Source organism: Microtus pennsylvanicus, chromosome 5 (assembly GCF_037038515.1).
Source record: "Microtus pennsylvanicus isolate mMicPen1 chromosome 5, mMicPen1.hap1, whole genome shotgun sequence".
NCBI classification, from domain to species: Eukaryota; Metazoa; Chordata; class Mammalia; order Rodentia; family Cricetidae; genus Microtus; species Microtus pennsylvanicus.
Window position 1 is genome coordinate 85,513,869 of NC_134583.1, and position 21,815 is coordinate 85,535,683.

The 21,815-nt window shown below is 47.2% G+C and overlaps 1 protein-coding gene across 9 annotated transcripts in view; it reads right to left on the minus strand.

Annotated features, from left to right (window-relative positions):
* Ppfia1 (PPFI scaffold protein A1) overlaps positions 1-21,815 on the minus strand; it is an 85,021-nt gene that overhangs the window by 17,107 nt on the left and 46,099 nt on the right. For 5 of the 9 annotated variants that reach the window (XM_075972922.1, XM_075972918.1, XM_075972917.1 and 2 more), the window contains exons 12-20: positions 19,447-19,509; positions 18,867-18,946; positions 16,448-16,583; positions 14,265-14,488; positions 13,059-13,290; positions 11,100-11,129; positions 8,404-8,555; positions 6,783-6,955; positions 6,091-6,184 (exon numbers count right to left, since the gene is read on the minus strand). In XM_075972922.1, coding sequence (XP_075829037.1) covers positions 6,091-6,184; positions 6,783-6,955; positions 8,404-8,555; positions 11,100-11,129; positions 13,059-13,290; positions 14,265-14,488; positions 16,448-16,583; positions 18,867-18,946; positions 19,447-19,509 — 1,184 coding nt within the window. The remainder of the gene's footprint in view (positions 1-6,090; positions 6,185-6,782; positions 6,956-8,403; positions 8,556-11,099; positions 11,130-13,058; positions 13,291-14,264; positions 14,489-16,447; positions 16,584-18,866; positions 18,947-19,446; positions 19,510-21,815) is intronic. The other 4 variants (XM_075972920.1, XM_075972919.1, XM_075972915.1 and 1 more) reach the window with 1 other exon arrangement.

The following is a 21,815-nucleotide window of genomic DNA, read 5'->3' on the forward strand; positions in this document are numbered from 1 at the left end:
CAGGCTTGGTTTCTTCAGTTAGCCTTAGCTTCTACAGTCAATGGCTGTCTTTCATCACTGGCTAGCAGCATATCTCCAGGGCAGCAGCACTATTTGGTGTCTCAGGCAGTCAAAATAGCACTTCCCATCTGAGGAATGGGGCTACTCATAAACTAGAAAAGAGATAGCCAAGTGTGCTCATGTGGAGCTGAGGGAGTGAGGGTCTGCAGGATGGGTACCAGTCCTAGCTACAGGGAGGGAGCTGGAGTCTTGGGCCACCAACTAGTGACAGGAGGGGAGGGACGGACACACACACACACACACACACACACACCACTTTCTGCTTCCTCCAGACAAATTCTCAAATTCTCCTTCCACTCCTCCTTCAGCCAATAACAGCCTTAAAGATACCAGCCCACTTGGGCGTGGTCTCTTTTGCTTTAAAAGTAGTCCTGCCCCCTCTCTCACTCTCTCTCTCCCTCTCCCTTGCTTGCTCATGGCTCTGCTTCCAGCTACTAGACTCTGTTCCTGTTTGCTCAGAGGGCTGTTGTCTAGGACAGTGATCTGTAAGTTTTCCCTTAAATAAATAACCCTTTGATTAATCATAATTCCAAACTGGTGTGGGATTGTTTTGTGACTTCCATCTACAGACAGGTGGTATCACTTAACAGAACAGGTGAAGAAGCCACAGGAAGCAGCACTGTCCCTCTTTGTAGTCCAACCCCTAATAAAAGTGAAAACTCGAAGGACACCAGGGAGTGCCCTTCCTGTGTATGTGGCCTAGTCATCAGGTTTCTACGCTAAAGTCACAATGAATGGACTAAGTCTTCTCCAACTGGGCACTCTGCTAGGACCTGTTATGCGGTAGTAATAGATCATGCAGAACAGGCAGATAAGCAAGTACACTGCAGCCCTCAGTAGCTACCTGGAGTCTGCAGCCCCCTGTGATGCCCTGAACTTCCTCCCAGCACTGGAAACAGCCTTTGTTGGTCCTTAGAGCACAGGCCACTGGCAGCAGCACGGAACAGTGTAGAGGTCATAGGGCACGAATTAGGAACCAGTTAGGGGACCTCAAGGACAATCAATCATAGGTAGCAGGACCTGGAAAGGTGGCTATCACTGGTTTCCCTCTGCCTACTGAGCCTTCCCTACCAGGCAGTTTGTAATTATATAGCCAAACACAGCTATGACAAGGCCAGCACATCTCTCACCAATCATGTGTCATGGGACAGAAAGAACATCCATGACTACAGACACCCAAGTCTAGGTGACTCAACCCTGAGATGCCTCCCTCCTCTCCACTTCACCTGGCAATGGGGCTGACCCCTTGACCCTCACAATACCCTCCCAACTCAGTCAGTTTTCCCATGTGGGACTTCTGCAGACTTACCCAACTACCAGTAGTCACTTTCTAGCTACAGAGCCACTTGGCCTTTCTGTTCCATGTAACTATCAAAGTAAATGTGGTAAGACGGTGTGACTGCCACGCTTATAATCTCAACACTTGGGAGGCTGAGGCAGGATTGTCACGAGTTAGAAGCCAGTCTGAGCTACACAAGACCCTGTCACACAAAGGAGAGAGGGGGCATTTAATGTCACCAACATTTATTTTCCTGCTAGTCAGTTTTCCAGGTAATAAAAACTCTTTAGCCACTGGTCCCAAAGCTTAAAACACAGTGACTAAAGTAACAAAACTCTTTAAAAAAAAATTTTTGGGTATAGTGTATGTACTCACTATGTAGACCAGACTGGCCTAAAACTAGGGAATTCACCTGCTTTTGCCTCCCTAGTGCTGGGGTTAAAGGCATGTACAATGCTGCTCAACCTTGTTTTGAGACAGTTCTCTTAGTAAACCTAAAGCTCACTCACTGGCTAGACTGACCGGTCTCTGAGCCCCCAGCACTAAGTTCCACAGGTGCAGACCACCACACCCACATTTTACATGAGTGCTAGAGATCCAAACTCAAGTTTTTGTGCTTACATGGCAGGCCATCTCCCCAGCCCAAAGAAATGTCTTCTAAAAAGCCCACATGGCTGTCCGTACCTCAGGCCTAAGACCAAGAGCACCTGACTGCTCGGAAGAATGAGAGGGACATGGTGCTGACCCCCAGGGCCACAGGTGCTGCTTTCAGGGAAATTGAGGGAGCTCAATCCTATTATCCTGGACATGGCTCTAGGACTGTAGAGTTTCTGCTATGTCTGCTCTTTCTGGTCCGTGAGATGTATCATCTTAGTGCAAATCTCCCTGCCTCCCTAACACTGGCATTGTGGGCATGAGCCATCATGAGGCTAATGTGTAAGGCTCTGACACCACTAATCAAGTGTTCTCTTTCCAATCAGAACAGGAGAGGGAGTTGAAGGATATGTTTCTGTAGCACAGTGCAGGCCGAGTGTTCAAAGAACACTGGCCTTCATCCTTAGCACCCCAAAAGCAAAGAAAGGAAATGAACGCACAGTTTTAGAAATGCGCTCAACTTTATGAGGAATGGCCATAAGAGAGACAGCCCATGGTCAGATGGAGCTGTGGTCACCTACTCCATGGTATCAACAAGAGACAGCCCCACGGTCAGATGGAGCTGTGGTCACCTGCTCCATGGTATCAACAAGAGACAGGCCACGGTCAGATGGAGCTGTGGTCACCTGCTCCATGGTATCAACAAGAGACAGGCCATGGTCAGATGGAGCTGTGGTCACCTGCTCCATGGTATCAACAAGAGACAGGCCATGGTCAGATGGAGCTGTGGTCACCTGCTCCATGGTATCAACAAGAGACAGGCCACGGTCAAATGGAGCTGTGGTCACCTGCTCCATGGTATCAACAAGAGACAGGCCACGGTCAAATGGAGCTGTGGTCACCTGCTCCATGGTATCAACAAGAGACAGGCCACGGTCAGATGGAGCTGTGGTCACCTACTCCATGGTATCAACAAGAGACAGGCCATGGTCAGATGGAGCTGTGGTCACCTGCTCCATGGTATCAACAAGAGACAGCCCCATGGTCAGATGGAGCTGTGGTCACCTGCTCCATGGTATCAACAAGAGACAGGCCACGGTCAGATGGAGCTGTGGTCACCTGCTCCATGGTATCAACAAGAGACAGGCCATGGTCAGATGGAGCTGTGGTCACCTGCTCCATGGTATCAACAAGAGACAGGCCACGGTCAGATGGAGCTGTGGTCACCTGCTCCATGGTATCAACAAGAGACAGGCCACGGTCAGATGGAGCTGTGGTCACCTACTCCATGGTATCAACAAGCACGGCAGCTCTCCCTACTTTAGACCCATATATTTTCACTATGCCAGCACTGAGACCCTAAATAGAAGGCCAAAGGATGTTTCTTCCCCGACACTAGCTATAGCAAGTGTCTACATCAAGTGAGAAGCTAGGAGTCCTAAGAACACAGGTGATATCACTCTGACAAGGAAAGGATAAAAGCTACCTTTTTTGGGGGGGGGGCAGGCAAAATTCTCTCAGAAGTTCAGCACTGAACTTAGGAGCATCCCACAGCTTGGCTCTCCACACAGTCCAGTTTCCTACCTGTGAGCACAACACAGTACCACACAGAGGGAGGAGGACATTTTAAAGCCAAAGTGGCTTACAGTCAAGCTTCAGGAGCAGTGCCCTGAGGTTTCCCATCAGGAAAGGGAGGAAGGCCCCTGCCCCAAATTCTCTCAGTAGTTCCCCAAAGCAAAATGGAAGCTACCAAGCAAATTTGCCAGGCCCTATCAGACTTCACTTGCCAGAGGCTGCCTGATCCACTCAGCAGCAGAAGAGATCCTCAAGTCAGGAACTGGCCACAGGAAATGAGTCTGAGTCTTCAATCACACACTCACAATATGCATTACATACATTCAGCCAATCACAAGGCTGCCCTTCCACACTCTATGCTGACATCCAGTATCACAATAAGCTGAAACCCTGAGGAAATTTAGTATGTTTTCTCTCACATGAAATACAAAACCCCGGGGGCTGGAGAGATGGCTCAGAGGTTAAGAGCATTGCCTGCTCTTCCAAAGGTCCTGAGTTCAGTTCCCAGCAACCACATGGTGGCTCACAACCATCTGTAACGGGACCCTCTTCTGGCCTGCAGGCATACACACAGACAGAATATTGTATACATAATAAATAAATAAACAAACAAACAAATAAATAAATATTATTTTTAAAAAAAGAAAGAAAGAAAAAAGAAATACAAAACCCCTAAAAGGAGAAGAATGTGGTAACACAGCTGCCGGGCCGTGCACAGCCTTGCTGTTTTCATTATCATGTGTGACGTGAAACAGAGCATGCCAATTGGATCTGGGGCGTAGAAGTTTCCTAGTATAGACCCAGTAGGCAAGAAGATGTGTCTGTTTTTCGAGACAGGGTTTCTCTGTGTAGTTCTGGCTATCCTAGAACCTGCTTTGTATACTAGGCTGGCCTTGAACTCACAGAGATCTGCCTGCCTCTGCCACCGGAGTGCACAGATTGGATTAAAGGTGTGTGCCAACACCTCCTGAAAAAGCTGTGTTTTAATAACAACTTTCACATGGCCAAATGGCAAATCCAAGGTTTCTCAAAACATTTACTCAGTTCAAAAACAGCAATATTCCAAATCAAATTTGGACATTAAGAGATTTCTGCAAATTTTCATTTGCAGACTCCTGAAGGTAGGGGAGTCAACAGCACTGCTAGTGGAGCCTGGTCCTTACCTGGAGCAGTGTCCAGTTATTAGATAACATGTGAGGCAAAGCTAATGACTGGCAGCCCCACAGCAGGGTGAGCACCATTCTGGGTGCAGTACACTGTCTCCAGCACTCAGGACCCTTTGCAGAACCATCCAGTCCATCCTGGCTCAACCTACTTCCCCATGTCAGTTCAACTCTCACTTCTATTCTACGCCCTCTGCCTGTTCTTTGATGCACTGTCTCATCCTGTCTGTTTTTCTCTACTGTTTCTAGATGCAGCTAAGCTTCCAGACAGTCATTCTATGCAGAGCAAACCCACATACACATCACTGCTCTGGCCCTGGAGTGACAGCCATCCCAAATAGTACTACTAATTTTCAGGACAAGAATTTACTTTACTGACTTTTTTCTCTTTGCAAACACATTTCTTTTACCCTGAGCCAGTCTTTCAAGACTTAGTGCAGAATTGAAACTTAATAGATTATAAACTCTTAAATCTATCTGTGATAAGACAGTCTACCAGGAGAAAACACTGTGGCAAGTACTTCCAGAGAGCCATTCACATGGGCCCAGTCACTGTGGCTGCCCTTAGAGTTCAGCTGTTTAGACAATCTGCAAGACTTAGAGCTATTTATGTGAGACTAAGTCTTAAGTGTTTCAGTCTCACTACATAGCAGATGATGACCTTGAACTTCTGATCCTCCAGCCTGTACCTCTGAGATCTGACAGATGCCACTATGCTCAGTTTATATAGTGCTGGTTGGGAGGCCATGGCTTTGTGCATTCTAGGTTAGCACTCTACCAGCTGAGCCATATCCCAGTCCTCTTATCACTCTTCAAGATAACCACCATCCTATTTAATACTCAGAAAAGCCATTCTCATCTTACAGATGAGGAAAATAGACATGGGGCTACATGACTCCCCGGAGGCACAGAACTGATCTGAGGGCAGGATTCAGACTCCAAAGATGGGTTCTGGAGCATGCCACCTCAATAAGACACTTTCCACAGTGTCAGGAATGCAGGCAAATGCCTTCTATGTGTCATAAATGTTCCCGTCTTGAGGAAATGTGGGTTAAAAAAGACTGTAATTACATATGTGTGTGTTGGAGGGGTATGCATATGTTCATGTATGCAGGTACACTTCAGATACATGCAGAGGTCACAGAAAGATGCCTCAACATCAAGCATCTTCCTCTATCGATCTCCACACAACTTTCTGAGACTGGGTCTCTCACTGAATTTGGAGCCTGACCATTTGGCTAGACTGGCTAGACAGCAAGCTCCAGAGACCCTCCTGTCTTCACTTCCCCTCCCCTCGGCATGGAGCTATTTTTCAGAAGGCTATGCATACACACAGCTGTGCACAGAATTTGATACCAGATGAAACCTAAATATTAACCCTGAGAACCACCTTGTATAGAAACACAATGAGAAGCTTACTTTTTCTGAAGTTTACGGTTTTTCTCAGCTTGTCCTCCCAGTTTGCTGAGTCCCAAGGCATCTTGAGATGAATTTTCTGTCTCTGAAACACCAGCTACGAGGAAGCAGAGACCCCAGACTTAAGTAAATCAACATGGCAGAGCAAAGTTCAGGTCTGTTCTCTATAGGTAATTAAGTTCACACTGAGAGTAGAGAGCTATTTCTGGCCAAGACACCTGGTGTATCTGAACTGCTAGCCATTGTTCTTTGGGTCATAGCCTTTGAGGGCCCATGCTCACTAGAGAATGTCCAGCAGTATGGTGGCATGTGGAGAATGAGCAGACATAGCAGGTACCCAAGAGCACCCCACACCCTTGTTGAGATGCTTACTACAGGGGCTGGAGCAATGGCTCAGTGGTTAAGAGCACTGGTTGCTCTTCCAGAAGACCTAGGCTCAATTCTCAGCACCCACATGGCAGCTCACAACTGGCAGCTCACAACTGTCTGTAACTCCAGTTCTAGAGGACTCAACACCCTCACACAGATATGCATGCAGGCAAAACACCAATGCACATGAAATAAAAATGATGATGATGATGATGATGATGATGATGATGATGATGATGATGATGATGATGATGATGATGATGATGATGATGGAGGAAATGGAGGAGAAGGAGAAGAAAAAAGATGCTTACTGCAAACCTACCAACCTTGTCCTGGTGACTCCTTCCCCAGTGGCCCAGGCCGGCCCTTTTCCTTCTTGCCAAAGAAGCGGCCAATGGAGGACTTGATGCCCTTCTTCTTTGGGGCTTTGTGGAGGGAGTCCTGACTACTATTACTGCTGCTAGGGTTGCTCACTGGACCATCTTGGGAGCCTGTGGAGCTTCAAGGAAATAAAAGGGACTTTTATCAGAGCTCTATCATAACATGAGAGCTCATGCATAGGCACTGCTACATTTTTCTGGGTTGTTTTTGAGATAAGCTCTCAGTCTAGCCTAGACTGGCCTGGAACTCATGAAAACCTGTCTCAGCCTTGAAAACACTAGGCTTATAGAGACCTAAGTTACCACACCCAGCCAGACACTCTACATTTTTAATAACTGATCCTCAGAGTTCCTGAGATTCACCAAGTCTCTCACAGTATGCTGTGCAATGACAAAGGCTGCCAAGGATGCTCAGAAGGAAGCCTGATTCTGAATGCCCAGCTTCTCTAGGACTTGAAACTCCTCTCAAGAGGAGGCATGGACTCTAACTGGCTGGAAAGGGAGCCCTGGGCTCAGTCAGTGAGATGCCCATGGAGACCAGAGAAATCCACTGCCAGCCAAAAACAATGCTTACTACGTGCAGAGCTGGGTAAGAGCTACTGTTCAAGTGCCCTCCCCTGCCCTGCTTAGGACAGCACAGAAACTCTGCCATTGGTCACAGCAAGCAAATAGGCTTTTAGTTTCCTGACAGGAAGCATTTTAATAAAGAGGTGGGGAAAACACAAACTGCCCAGCAACTTGGAGACCCAAGAAAGCAAGAGAATATGAGAAGCCAGGCTGTCAGTGAAGGGACTCTGAGCTCGGGCATGGCAAGCATGACTCTGGCAGGCTTTGCCCTTCTCTATCATTCCTTCTGCCTTGCTAAAAACCATTAGATTGCACTCCTAAAGCTAGTCCCCAAGGTCTATTTCCTTATTTAGCCACTTCCTCTTCCTGAGGCTGACTACCAAAATCCAACTATCAAAGTATTGAAGTCCAGCAATCAAAATGCTCCTTCGGTTCACCTAATTAACAGGCCAAATTAAAATTAAGCACCTCATCCTAACATGAGGTTTCCCCTTGTACCTTTATAAACTGCCATTTTTCTATGTGTTACTTCTGCCTCCTCTCTATCCAGAGGCAGTCCTTTGTTCCAACTCCAGGACAAATAACCCTGTCCCTTCTCCCTTGTTCCCCTCCCCTTCTCCTTTGTCTTCTATCTCCTGTCTTTGTCTCTTATTCCCTGCCCTCTGTCCATGTGGAGCAAATAAATCTCCTTTGTGCCGAGATTTTGGTCTCGGGGGTCCTGAACCGATCTCATTCCTCTCATTCGGTAGAGTGGCACCCTCCAGAACCACAGAGTCACCTGCGTGTGAGCAAGGCTGTGCAGCCCTGGAGCACCACTATTTGCAATCTTCCCAGATAGGCCCTGCTGCTGGAAACACCTGGGGCAATGTCAGTAACTTCAACTGAATAACCTGAAACTCTTTAAAATCTGCTTTTCCCCCCCAAATTATTACTAATATTCTTCAACCCCAGACAAGCACAGCTCCACACACGGACTGCTGTCCTCAGCCCTGCTCCTTACTTCCTCAGGTCCCTGATGTCCTCATGGCTGACCGTGTGCAGTGCGCCCTTGTGCAGCCTGTCTAAGCGCAGGGGCCTCGGGGAGGAGGGGGGAGAGGTTTCACATTTTATCGTCGTCTTGTCGTCTCGTACCTCTTCTCTGGAAGCTGGCAACTGAAGGCAAGATAAGGGCAAGAACAGTGAACAGTGTACTCAAAGATCTATTAGTCACTTTCTGCTAACACAAAAGCATGCCCCCTTTTTTTTGTTTGTGGTTTTGCTCTGAGATGGACCTTGGGAATGCACTACCTCTGCTTCCCCAGTGCTAGGGTTACAGGTGGCACCATTGTGCCTGGCTAAAAGGCTGCATTTTAGTTCACACCATCTTCAGGACTGCTGTCCAGAAGGGAAACAAACAGCACAGAACAGTGTGAGTCACAGCCCATCTCTCTAGGAAAAGTATGAGGCATAGGACACCAACGACTCCTCCCTGAAGTCTAAGCACATCAGAGGCCAATGCCCAACAAGGGAGCCAACCAAGAACTGATCCATGCTATCAACTGCACCCTCATCAACACAAGAGGACAACCAGCTCTTACTGACCAGGAGCTCTCGACAGGCCTCCTCCAGCCACTTTGCGGGAACACTGGGGAGGAAGTCTTCCCTAGCAAGTAATTAGCACTTTCCTGTCTGGGAATTGGGAATACACAGAACAGCTAGAGACCATGAGCCACACCCATGTGTATGGCTCCATTTCTGGGTATTTGTACTGCAGGCTATACATGGAGACACGAACGAGTTTAAGAGCTTTGATTTAGACAGAATAATCCTGTGTACGTAACTAAGATGGCAATGAGTATATACGAGGAGGGTCCACAGCAGTGAACAGTTTCACCCCATTTGGGTGCTATGGATACAGCTGCACTGTCTGGTTCTAAAGAAAGACAGATTTCATGAAGCATGGCAAGCATCTGCATTCACAGGGAGGCTGGCAGCTGAGTACTAAAACGGCACTGAGGATCAATGGTCCTACTGCAACCCCATCAGCTCAGGGCCAGGCTGAGCTGAGGCATAGCCAGCAGCAGATGCACTCTGCATCTCCCTGTCTAAGATGATCTCAAAACAGCAGTGAGCATCATGGGCCTGGGCCAGGTTCCAAAGGGCACATGCTTAGCACGCAGGAGGCCATCATTCCATCACCTCCTCCCCAAAGCCACCATGGCTAGAAACTCTGAAGGAAATGTTAACAGCTTAAAAATGGAATCATTATTTAAACACAAACCAAAAGAATTGAGCTCAAGAGCAATTCACATGCTGAGGATGCTATCACACTCCTTAGCAGAGCCTCACTCACAACAGCTCCCAATCTGGTCCCAAAATCCTGACAGAGATCTCAGGTGTGTCCTCTGTGCTCCTTCAGGAAGCGATGGCACTAGGATCCCTACTATATTCAGACTTTTCAATGTTACCAAGTAGAGAAGCACCTTAGTTTGCCATTGGGACTAAAGGAGGGGTGGGTACGCCACACTGCAGCACCAGCCCATATGTGGCTCCATAGATGAGGTCACCATGCTGGAGTGAGTGTGGTTCGCATACTGTTTCCTCACTGACACAAGCCAGCAGGGCTGAATAGAACACTGTGTAGTACAACTGAGCAGTTGTGTCACTGAGCCAAGTCCACTTGCCAATTTGAGTTGGGGGTGAAGGGCTGGGTCTTGCTTTGTACCCCAGTCTGTTCTGGAACTTGTGTCCTTCCTGTTGTGCATCGATAGTTTGAGCAGCACAGGTGTGTCATTTTAACTTAAAAGAAAGAAGGCAACAAACCACAGCACCAACATGGCAACACTCTTTGGCAAACTCATCAGTGACAAGTGGGAATGGAAGCCATGACTGCTCCACAGTACAGCGAGCTAGAAAGGTTGATCCCAGGGCAAGGCTCCTGGAGCAAGGAAGATAAGAGGTAGACTGTCTAGGTCAACCACCAAAATGGCTACTGACAGCTCTTCCCAACTCTGCCCAGCATGATGCACTCACACTAATTCACACCAATTCCTAGATACTGCCACAGAATCAGGGCAGCTAGCAAAAGGCTCAAGGGCAAACTGGCCACCAGCTCAGCTTTTGAAGCCAGACAGTCCTGAACACACACCTGTAACCCCACACCACACAACAGGAGCTTCAGTTTCCACACTGATAAATGAAATAACTAAGGTGACCTATATCCCACATGGATGCATGCAAGAATTTAAGACAACAGTTCCAGTGCTTATGAGGCTGAAGCAAGGGGACTGCTGTGAGTTCAAGGATGACCTAGGTCACCCAATGAGTTCCAAACAGTCTCAGCTATAGAGTAAGACCTTGTCTCAAAGAAACAAAACTGTTAAAAATAAATAAAGACAATGTCTTGTACACATGCTAGGCCCATGCTAGGCATGGGTATGAGCTTACTGGGTGGTAGCCCCAGCCTTCCCCACAGCACACCCCTGCAGCTCTGCCTCAGGAACTCTTGTTCTTAATTCTGAATAGCAGAAAAGCATGCAATAATTAGACACAGACATTTCTGTCCTATTATTTCAGGGACAGGCTTCCCACATGACCATCAACATGACACGCAGGATCAAACTAAATACTGCTGGGAGTGTCAGGTACTTGTCTTCACATCACAGTAGTGTGTCAGTCATGGAGGCATGAAGTATGTAAGGTCAGCATGTGATTTACCTGTCTCCGGTGTTTCCTTAAGTCACTAGGCTGACAGATGCGTGTGAAGAAAGGAGGGAGAGAAAGAGAGAGAGCAGGTTTACTGCACATGTGTGGGAAAAGACCCAAGGACCAGTGAGGCACATTGCTAAGCAGGGTCAGAAGGACACACACAGATTGAGCACTGAGAGGAAACATCACTGGAAATAAACATTCTCAAGATAGTTAAACCAGGAGGAAACAGTTTACTTGGCTAAGATTGAGTTGAGCACAGGCAATGTATTAAAACTCAGCATTCCATGTAAGCAGGACTCTAATGACCCTTACTCAAAGCCAGCCTCTCTGTCGCTAGTTGCAAACACATTGGAATTTATAAATTCCATTAGAAGCTGTTACATTATCTATTATAAAGTCAAACAAACCTGCTTTGCGTTAACCAACTACTGGACATTAACCTAAAGTCCTAGAATTTGGTTTACAACTTTTCAAAAATATACTGATTGTTTAAAGCAGTAAGAGCATCCCCTCCACCCACCCCCATGAAAAAATGTAAAAAAAGCTAGTGAGGTACCAGTGAGAGCCCCTACACCATGTAACATGCACAGCATTAAACATAAGAGCTTATCAAAGACAGCAAGACTGCCAGCAGGTAGCTGAAAGCCACGTGACACAAGAACCAGAGGGGGCTATGTCTGTGCTTCCATCAGTACCACATAGGCAATCAGGACTCTCCCTTGCAGAATCACAGACCACATATCCCTTCCAGCTTGTGTCTACTTGCAGGAAACATGAGCAACAGAGAATGCATTATGAACATGAAAAATCACAACAATGCATTTTTCCAGCATACTGCAGCAGATGTACACTTGGGTGCCTGGTCATCTGCAGAAACTGGGGGGGTGGGACTGTCACAGCATAAGGTCCTGCGATAGGCAGACAGACAGGGATCTGGGGTCAGGATCAAATGGAAGCAGACTGACAGTCAGCAAGTGGACAGTCTTAAACTGAAAAAAGACACAGCTGTTCCTACAAAGTATTTGGAAGGACAAAGCCACAGATCACGCCATTAAAATTAAGATCTTACCCACTGCACTAATGACACATATTACACAGTGCATCAAAATACAAGAGACTGTACTATTCAACAGCTCATTAAAATGATTTAGTTACATGCCCACTGCCAGTGTCATGAAAACTGTGAAGAAAGCAGCAGCAAAAGAGGTGCAGCATTGCAAGGTGGCTAGGATACAGATTGAGACAGAGTTTAGTAGGTTGGCTCTTAGGATCATGTACACGCTAAACCCTCAACAGTCACTGGGCATTCTGAGATCTGCACGCCTGGGTCATAGCATTTCTGAGACAAAAGTGCTCCCAAGCTAACCAGTCATAATTAATGCCCATTTGCTTCGGCTCCATAGTTCACAAAACTCCTGAGTGATCCTTTGTGCCTCAGAGCTTAGAAGCCTCAGAGCTTCACAACCCTGCAGTCAAGGGCTAAGGGCCTCCTTTACACATTTTTTTAAGTGTGTTGCAGATGGAAGCCTGGTACAGACTAGGCAGTGCTCACTCCACCACTGGCCTCCATCCTAGGCTCTCTGTGCCTCTTCCCACATGCTACAACAGCTCTCCACAGTCAGTTCTGCAGAAACAGGCAGCATAGCCCCTTCTGGCTTGCACCAGACCCCTGCCTAGCATCCTACAACTAAGTGGTAACATGCTAGACTGGTCATCTAAGTATTACAATTAACTTGAATTGGTGACTAACTAAATACTAGTTAACTTAAGAGAAAAAAAGGTTTCACTATATAGCACTGGCTAACCCAACTCATTATGTAGACCAGGCTGGACTCAAACTCACAGAAATCACCTGCCTCTGTCTCCACCCCTTCAGCTTTTATAATCTGGTACCTCTTGGAGGAAGATGTGACTTCCATGTGTAACCCTTCCCCAGCAGGCTAAGGCAGAAAAGGTTCCACTTACCAGAGTCATGACACCCAGCCTGTCCACCTCCCGGGCAGGACTGTGAGGGACCCTTCTTGGTGTGGACCGACCACTGCCTGGAGGAGAAGAGCCAGCAAGCGAGGAAGCAGGGTAGGGGGGGATGGAGCTCATTGATCTAAAACGACCAAGATTGTCCAAGCTTCCACTGCCCACTCTGCTCTCAATCTCCTCTGCCCGCTGCTCCGTATTCTCCTTCTCTTCTTGTATCAGCCTAAAACCCAAATAAGAGTAGTTGGCCTTATTTCATCAGGAAATCTGTATGTGCAAGCAGAACAAGTTGAGTCTGGTAGGGAGGGTGGTCTTATATACAAGCCCAGCAGCTGGAAGCTACAGTGGAAGGAAGATGCCTTTAAGACCAATGTGGGCTGCAGCAGAAGACCCTGTATCTAACAGCAACAGAGCACTGTTGAAGTTAGTACTGTCAGACTGTCTCCCTCCACTGACAGCTAGAATGCTCCTGGGCTCACTCTAAATATGGACGAAGTTATGCTAGCACTGGATAACGGAAGGAAATCCAACTACTTCTTGACCACAGCACGGTCCAAGTTGCCACCTCACTTTATACACCAGAACCTTGCATATCCTATGTCCAGTCTTCCAGGAACAGCTCTGGGTAGCAGGAAAGTGGTCTGGGCCCTGTTTCTCTATGCATGGAGGGATGGAAGAGTTCCACCTCCCCTAGCATGGTGCAGGGAGGTGGGCAGGCTGCTAGAAGGAAAGGCTATCTCAGAAGCCCAAGTGCTCTGCTATGCAGGGCTATAAAGAGGATGTTGATCTCACCTATACTATACCATGCTTTCCTGTGGAAGTGAACGCCTGCATGACTCATTTTTTTAAATTTCCAAGTGTAGAACACACTAGGCCTCATTATAACATCCTCACACCTGTACAGCATCAACCCTAGTCTCCGCTGATCACCTCCCTGTCTCCTTCCTTCCACTCTCACACCTCCACAATATCCACTTCAGTCTCCTTGTCTCCACCTTCTACTTTCTTTTTGTTGCTCTTATTTTGAAACAGGGTTCCATGTAGCCCAGGCTGGCCTCAAAACGGCTTGCTTGTAGTCTAGTCTGGATTTGTATTACTGCTCCTCCTGCCTCTAATGCCACTGCCCCCTGGTCCCTACTATCCTTGTGTCTCTTACATATCAAATACACAGACACACACACACACGCACACACATACCTGATCTCTTTGTTGATGGCATCCAGTTGCTCCTGAAGCATTATGGCCAATGTCTGTGCATCAGCCTGCCCACTGGGTGACAGCAGATCAACTGAGCTGAGCAGAGTATCTCTGTCATCTTCACCATCAGATACATCCACATCACTCTCAAATGCCTGTGCCACATTTGCCAAGACGCTGGCTTGTTGGGCCCGTTCCCAATCCTGTTCATTGAGGGTCTGCACCTACCAACAAGAACACTATGTCTCAGAAGACAAGAGTAACAGCAAGCACTCTAAGGGCAGGAAAGGCTGCTATCAGGAATGTGAACAGTTTTACTGAAGGCCAAGGCTTTAGGAAGACACTCATGCGCCTGAGCTGCTGCTAAACAAGAGTCACCTGATAGACAGGGAGGCTGGGCACTGTGGAACACCTGCATGGAAGCACCTGGAAGGTGGATACAGAGATGGGTCTAGATTTGGGGGTCAGACTGAGCACATGCTGAGCCTGTCTCAAGGTGAGATCACTTATACTGTGATAGAAACACGTTGAACATTTAGCATCTACATTCAGGTCACCCACTTTAGTGAAAAAATTAAGAAAGAAGTCTAGTGGCACATGAAGGGGCATGTTCAACTGCCACAGAATGATGCACTGGGTGTGAGCTTCCCAAGCCTGGCATAGACAAGCACCAAGAAGAGCCAGAGGAGGAAAGCAAAGCAGGCACCTGAACACTGCTAGTGGCCCCATGGTGGAGTTTCCAGGGGAAAGGCTATACAGGAGATGTCTGTTGTGATCACCGCCCACAGCAGCCCAGTGTCAAATCCTCCTAGTGGTTAATGAATACCTTCCTCCTCACCTCCCTTCCCAACTGCTGCTCTCCGTCCCTATTCTGTGGATGGAAGGTCAGGGCTCATGCCTTTCCCCTTCCACCAGAGGAACTATACCTGCTGTGGCTTCCACACAGACTTCCTACCAGTGGCACCCTTTTTCAGCTGGTTCATCCCCTCAGGTAAGAACAGCACCCCCATCTCTCATCTTGAAACCATGGACAAAAACCACAAAACCTTACCCTGCCCCAAACTCCTGCCATCCCGCTTCCTTGTGCATCAGCAAAACCTCCAGCAACTGCCATTTGTTTCTGTCGTACCACTCACAAGGGCTCACTCAAGTGGGCAGAGCACCTTCCTCCAGAAGAGCTGCTCCAGGACCGTGCCAACCAGCCCTTATCAACCATTTTGCCTTCTGTTCACCCGCTTGTCCATGCAGTCAGCCCACACAGGCTCAGGCTTGGCTGCTGTCCTCCCTGAATAGGCTATTTGGTTTGCCCCTGGCCCCACCCCTCCTGGCTTATCATTCTCCTAGCCTGTAACACTTAGAGTGACACCTGGCTACTACAGTCCAGGTGTTCATGATAGCCAACTGCCTCCTGCTTCTAACCCTCAGCATACTCCAGCAATCTGAAAATAATACTCCTCTCTCCAAGTAAGGGCAATTCTGTGGTTCCCTATGTGGGGACAGACCATAATGACTTCCAGTAATGGAGGGAGTATCTGATAAAAAGGCATGTGGCTTTCCCAGACCAGGTTATAGAGGATCTGGGTTTCCTCCTGGCTTTCTTCAAATGTGAGCTCTGAAAGGGTCAGTGGCATACCGCAAGGACCTCAGGGAGTTCATGCACGTCCATCAACAAGAGCTTGAAGCCTCTGGCCTACACTCAGTCCACACTGCCAATCCTTCCCCATCTACAAGCCCCTGAAACCTTGAAGCATGCTGCTCCTAGATCCTGAAGCCCATAAAATGCACATAGTCATGCCATCGGCACAGAACTTCATGGTACCGGCTGCAGAGTTAGCTAGGTACATACTGTACTGCTCACTGCTTGTAGCTGTGTACTACTCTTGAACTAAGGGCAATCCTCCTGCCTCAGCCTCTTGAGTACGAAGATTACAGGTGCACACTGTGCCACTCCACCTGGCATTAATTGCTTTTATTTACTATTTCCAGTACATACTAATCAGCATTAACCTAAAGGATATCTTATTAAAAATTCTGTTCTTAAAGAAAGAACTAAAACCAAAAAGCAAGCATACCCTAAAAGCAAGCTCTTAGCCAGAAAAGCCAAGGAAAGGAACATGGGGGAAGAAGGAGACCCAGAGTCTGTCCAAGAGGAACAGGTGACGTTCCGCAAGTGGAGGCCTTGCCTTGGAGGGCTCGTCCCGCAGCGCTGCCAGCCGGCCCTTCTGGGGTCGCCGCAACACTGCACTGGTGCTGTAAGCATCCACATGCCCGTCTGCCACAGGGAACCTGAAGTCCGGGACGCTGCCCAAATGGGGTCGGCTGAAACATGGGAAAAGGTGGGTGTCAGAAGGAAGGTAAAGTGTCATGTTGGAAAGGTCTCCAAGGAGGGTCCTCTTGAACCTGCCCAAGAGCTCTCAGCTACCCAGTCCTAGCCAGAAAAACCCACTCTACTACGACAATGGGAGGAGGGATAGGTGTGGACACCTGAGGCCCATCTGAGAGCCTCTTCCAGATCAAGGGCACACCTAGGCACCACCTGTTGCCATCACCTGCCCTGTGGCTTTTCTGCTATGCCAAGTTCAAGCTGAGAGTCACAGCACTCCCAGGAGGAGCTAGAAGCTAGGGCTTAACACAGTGGTGCACAGATAGGTCAGAGGGCTTCACACCCTGGGCTAAAGAAATGTCTAGAGAAGGGGACAACTGAGCAACCAAGGAGGATCTGACCACTGGCTATTCCTACAGCCAAGGTGTAGAGGAAGCAGAGCAGCAGGAGCTCAACCTCAGCATCCACCTCTCCCCTCCTCCCAGTGCTGCCCCTAAAACTTCCTGGGAAAGAAGGCAGATGTCCTCACTTCAGAACTCTGCCAGAGGCCAAGAACAAAGGATCTATGGGCAGGAGTCCCAGGGGAACTCAGCGATAGCTCAGGGGAACTCTTGTACATAGGTCTTGCCAACTCATCCCCTTTGGCATCACTGACACCTCATCTTCTCCATGTTTTTAAAGACATGAGATTCATGGCTTCCTTTCTAACTCCACTTCTCTCCCACACCCCCACATCTTAATCCTCAGGAACCTGCTGTCTCAACATGGTTCCAGTCCACGTCCCAAGCTGAGGAGCTGAGCACACCTGTGTTAACTACAGGCAGCTCTGGGATCTGAGCTGTCAGTCCTCCTACTTTTCAAGCTGTTTCGAACTTACCTCCCCAAGTCCACTCCTCAGTGGGGCAGATCACACCAATATGACTTAGGTCACTGTCAAGTTCTGTGAAACTAGCCAGTGTTCCCCACCTGCTGCTGTGTGCCTCAATTCCACCCCTGCAACCTGCCAGCTCCTCTCTCTTCTACCCAGTGTCTCAGGGCCATGAGGAAAGACGGTGGAGCTCCCAAAGCCACACTCCTCTCCTGTTACCTGAACTGTGCCCTACTGCAGAGCACACTTTCTTCCATATCAAGCCCCTGTCAAATCTAAAACTCTTTGTTAAAGAAAGTCACACATTAGCCAGCTGTGGTGGCACACACTTGAATCCTGGCACTTAGAGAAGGTGGGAGGATCATGAATTTGAGGCCAGTCTGGGTTACAAAGGGAGACCCTGTTTCAATAAAAGGAAAATGACTCAGCAGTTAAGAACAAGTACTGCTTTTTCAGAAGTCTTGGGTGTGGTCCCCAGCACCCAAATCAGATGCTCAGAACAGTTTCAGGAGATCCAATGCCTTCTTCTGGTCTCTGTGGGCACTACACACACACACACACACACACACGCACACACGCACGCACGCACGCGCGCATGCATGCAATTAAAAATAAAATATATTTCTCTAAAAAAAGAGAGCAAGTCTCTTACAGTGATGCTTACTAGCTCCCAACAGCAGGTCTGCTGCTGCAACAGTGATGGCACTTGCCTTTCTCCATCACTTTGGTCATGATTACTCTGTCCCCAAGGCCCTTTTCATCTCTTCCAGTGCAGTAACCCACCTCTCCCTCTGGCTTTGCATTGAGGGTTCTTAGTTCTGTACGGGCACCTCTTCTGGTGTGAAACAGGTCAGGTAAAGAGAGGCTGCAGGAAGCCTAGCTTATACAACACCCCAAACTCTAAGTGCAGAAGCTTCTGCACAGGCCCTACACTGTCCCCTTGCCTGCTCCAAGAGAAAGTCTGTTTGCTACCCAATAGTGTCACCAAGTGACCACCTCAGTAACTTCTACTGAAGATCAACTCTCATAAGAAATAAAGCCAGAATAGTAAGACCCAGCGAGAACTGTTTCTACAAGAAGACAAGAGTCCTTTAGGGCTCTACATTAAGTGCTGTGGCCTTGTCAGGAGTGGAGTCACCCCACAGCAGCAACAGTGTCCTTTCACAAGATAGTTCCAAATGCAACACCAAACCCATGAGCAATGGACTCTGAACAGGTGCGATATGACTTCTTTATCAAGCCTGTTCCTCACTCTAATCATGTTCCCTCCAATGGGCACCTCAGTCAGCATATCCAAATACCAAGGAACTTCTTCCCACCTTCTGAAACTCCACTGTGCTGCCCACAGAGGCAGCAACAAGCCCTTGTGCACGCACAGGGCTGAAAACTCGCCCATCTGTGACCACCATACCCGTGATGAAGTGAAGGGCCTCTCAGTCTCATCTGGTCCAGCTCGGCCCTCAGGGCTTCAATATTCAGAACAAGTTGGTCCTAGGAAACAGTAAACAGCTTATATGACAGCTCTCTCATAAGGACTGGGCACCTCTAAGGTGCATTTCAATTCTGAGAACTTTCTGCGTCCTAGAGCAAGCAGAACTCAGGTCTCTAAATCCACGGATGCCCTAATAAAAAGCAGTGCTCCTGGTGATAGGAGAGTTAAAAAGGGACAATTGCCGAAGTGTAAAATGCACTGACTGCATAAAGGTCTTATCACCTTCCACCCCCGCCCACCCAGCAGATCCCTGTTGGCCCTGTCCCTTACAAGAGGCCCATGCTAATGTTAGTCTCAAACAGACCGCCTCAAGTACCCAGGGTTGTGGACCATGTACACAAAGTGTTCAGCATGCTCACTGAGGGGCTGCACACTGTGAGGACTAAGAGAACTACCAGGAAGGCTTGTCTCGTTTCCTTCTAAACACCTATGGTCACTGTCACATCAATAACTGAAGTCAGCTCTTCTGGAACTTCTATTGATCTGGAGAGTGAAGTACCTTATCATGTTGTGTCTCTTCCAGTTGCTTCTTTGCATTTTCAACTTCCCGTAGTAGAGAATTCTGAAAAAGAGAATGTTCTTCAGGGCTGGTTCTTAAAATGGGCCATAAAACACACCTGCTGCACCCACTTAAACCAGAGAGCAGCCCTGAAAGAAGGGTATGGCCATGGGAGGCACCAAGAGCAATATGAAACCAGGGATGAATGAAAGAAAGGCAACTGCTGAAACCAGGGAGCACCTTAGTTGAGCTGACCAGATCCCTCTACTGTGCTATGCTCTTGAAATGCTCCATGTGTAATGAAAAGGAAACTGACTCCCAATCAAAGTGCAGATATGGTTGAGGTTTGGCCAAGCTAAGCCCTAGTATAGAGGCCTGTGAGCCAAGTCAGCTAGAACCCACTTCTGTCAAAAAAAAAAAATTAGGAAAACCAAGCTTCACTGTGCTGGCTAGTTTTCTATCAATGATGTAAGCTCGAATACTAGTCAGAGAGGAGGGAGCCACAATTGAGAAAATGACTCTATAAGATCTGCCACCGGCAAGCCTGTAGGGCATTTTCTTAATTAGGACTGAGGTGAGAGGGCATTGTAGGTGGGGGCATCCCTAGGCTGGTATTACTGGGTTCTGTAGTAGGAAATTTAACAGATACACTGTATCTGGCTTGAATCCAGGAGTGATGGCACCTGGCCTTTGAAGTAATCTTTCCTAAATAATCAGTGACTGTTATCTGAGTTCTTCTGACAATCAGAGCCTTTGCATAACTTAGTCTGGAGACAGACCTGGCAAACAACTCCAGATAAGAAGTTTTGGCATTCGGAAACTGACTTGCTAAAAGTGTCTCTTGTGTAACAACAATAAAGAGGCTTTTGTGAATACAGAGGCATCCAAGCTGACTCTTGTTTCTGCTAAAGCCATAAAACATGCAGGAGTGACTCTCTTTCTTCAACTGTCCGACTGACCTGCATAACACAGAACATGGGACATTTGGTGCCAAACATGAGGCACAGAGAAAAGAGGGATCCAGACATTCCAGGACTAGAGATAAAAAGTTTGCTCACTAGTAAGTGAGGACTCCTGGATTAGGCAGTTACAAAAGGAAAGCCCCATCTCAGGAGTAGCAATATGTTCATCTCCTAAAGTGCTTGTTAAAAGGAAAGGCATTAACTGCACAATTATTGAAAATATTACAGATATAAGTAAAAATGGCTCCTGAGACAAAGAATAAATCAAGGGAAAAGGTCCTTCCCAGTGGAAAAAGAAATGAAAACCATTACTTCATGTATAAATTAGCACATGAAGGGTAGAGATGCACTGAGAATGGAAAGCAATCTAACTTCAGAAAAAGAATGGTACGGAGAATTGTAAATGTAGGAAGGACACAATGGAAAGAAAACATTTGGAAAGAGGAACTTGAGAAAGGAGTCTAATGAACAAAAAGTTAGAATGGATGGAACATGAGTAGTCTGGAGACAGAAATGAAAGAAAGAAACAAAAATTTAAAAAAAGGCTTAATGTGCATCTTCAGCTCAGTTTCCTTGCTTAAAGAAATCCAATCTTACTAAAACATGACAGTAATACTGAACTGCAGGTGCCTTTGCCTCTAAAAAGAAAAAAAGAAAAAAATACTAGCAGGGGAAAAAAAAAACCTGCCTAGGAGAAAAGGCCAAGAACAGCTACAGCTGTTATTGGTAAAAAGACAAAACCCATAAAATTTCTTGGTACTGGGCTGGAGAGATGGCTCAGAGGTTAAGAGCACTGACTGCTCTTCCAGAGGTCCTGAGTTCAATTCCCAGCAACCACATGATGGCTCACAACCATCTGTAATGAGATCTGGCGCCCTCTTCTGGTGTGTGGGAAGCAGAATGTTGTACACATAATAAATTAATTAAAAAAATTTCAAAAAAAAAATTTCTTGGTACTAATAAACCCTCTGCTTATTATTATCTTGGATTAAAATAGATTTTTGTATGATGATAAATTCCTAAGGTTACAAAGGCATACTCGGGTTAACAAAAATTAACTTAGAGATGAATGTCTAAAATTGTAAAATTTTAATCTTATAAAAGCTACTAACTGCTGGGCGGTGGTAGCGCATGCCTTTAATCCCAGCACTCGGGAAGCAGAGGCAGGCGGATCTCTGTGAGTTCGAGGCCAGCCTGGTCTACAAGAGCTAGTTCCAGGACGGGCACCAAGGCTACAGGGAAACCCTGTCTCGAAAAACCGAAAAACAAAACAAAACAAAAGCTACTAACTTGTCATAAACTGTTAAAACATGCAAATTAATCACCTTATAAATGGTCAAATTTTTTAATGTGCTCAGAACTAAGTTTGTAGCTATGCTAAGTACAAATCAGTTCATTTACAGGAAT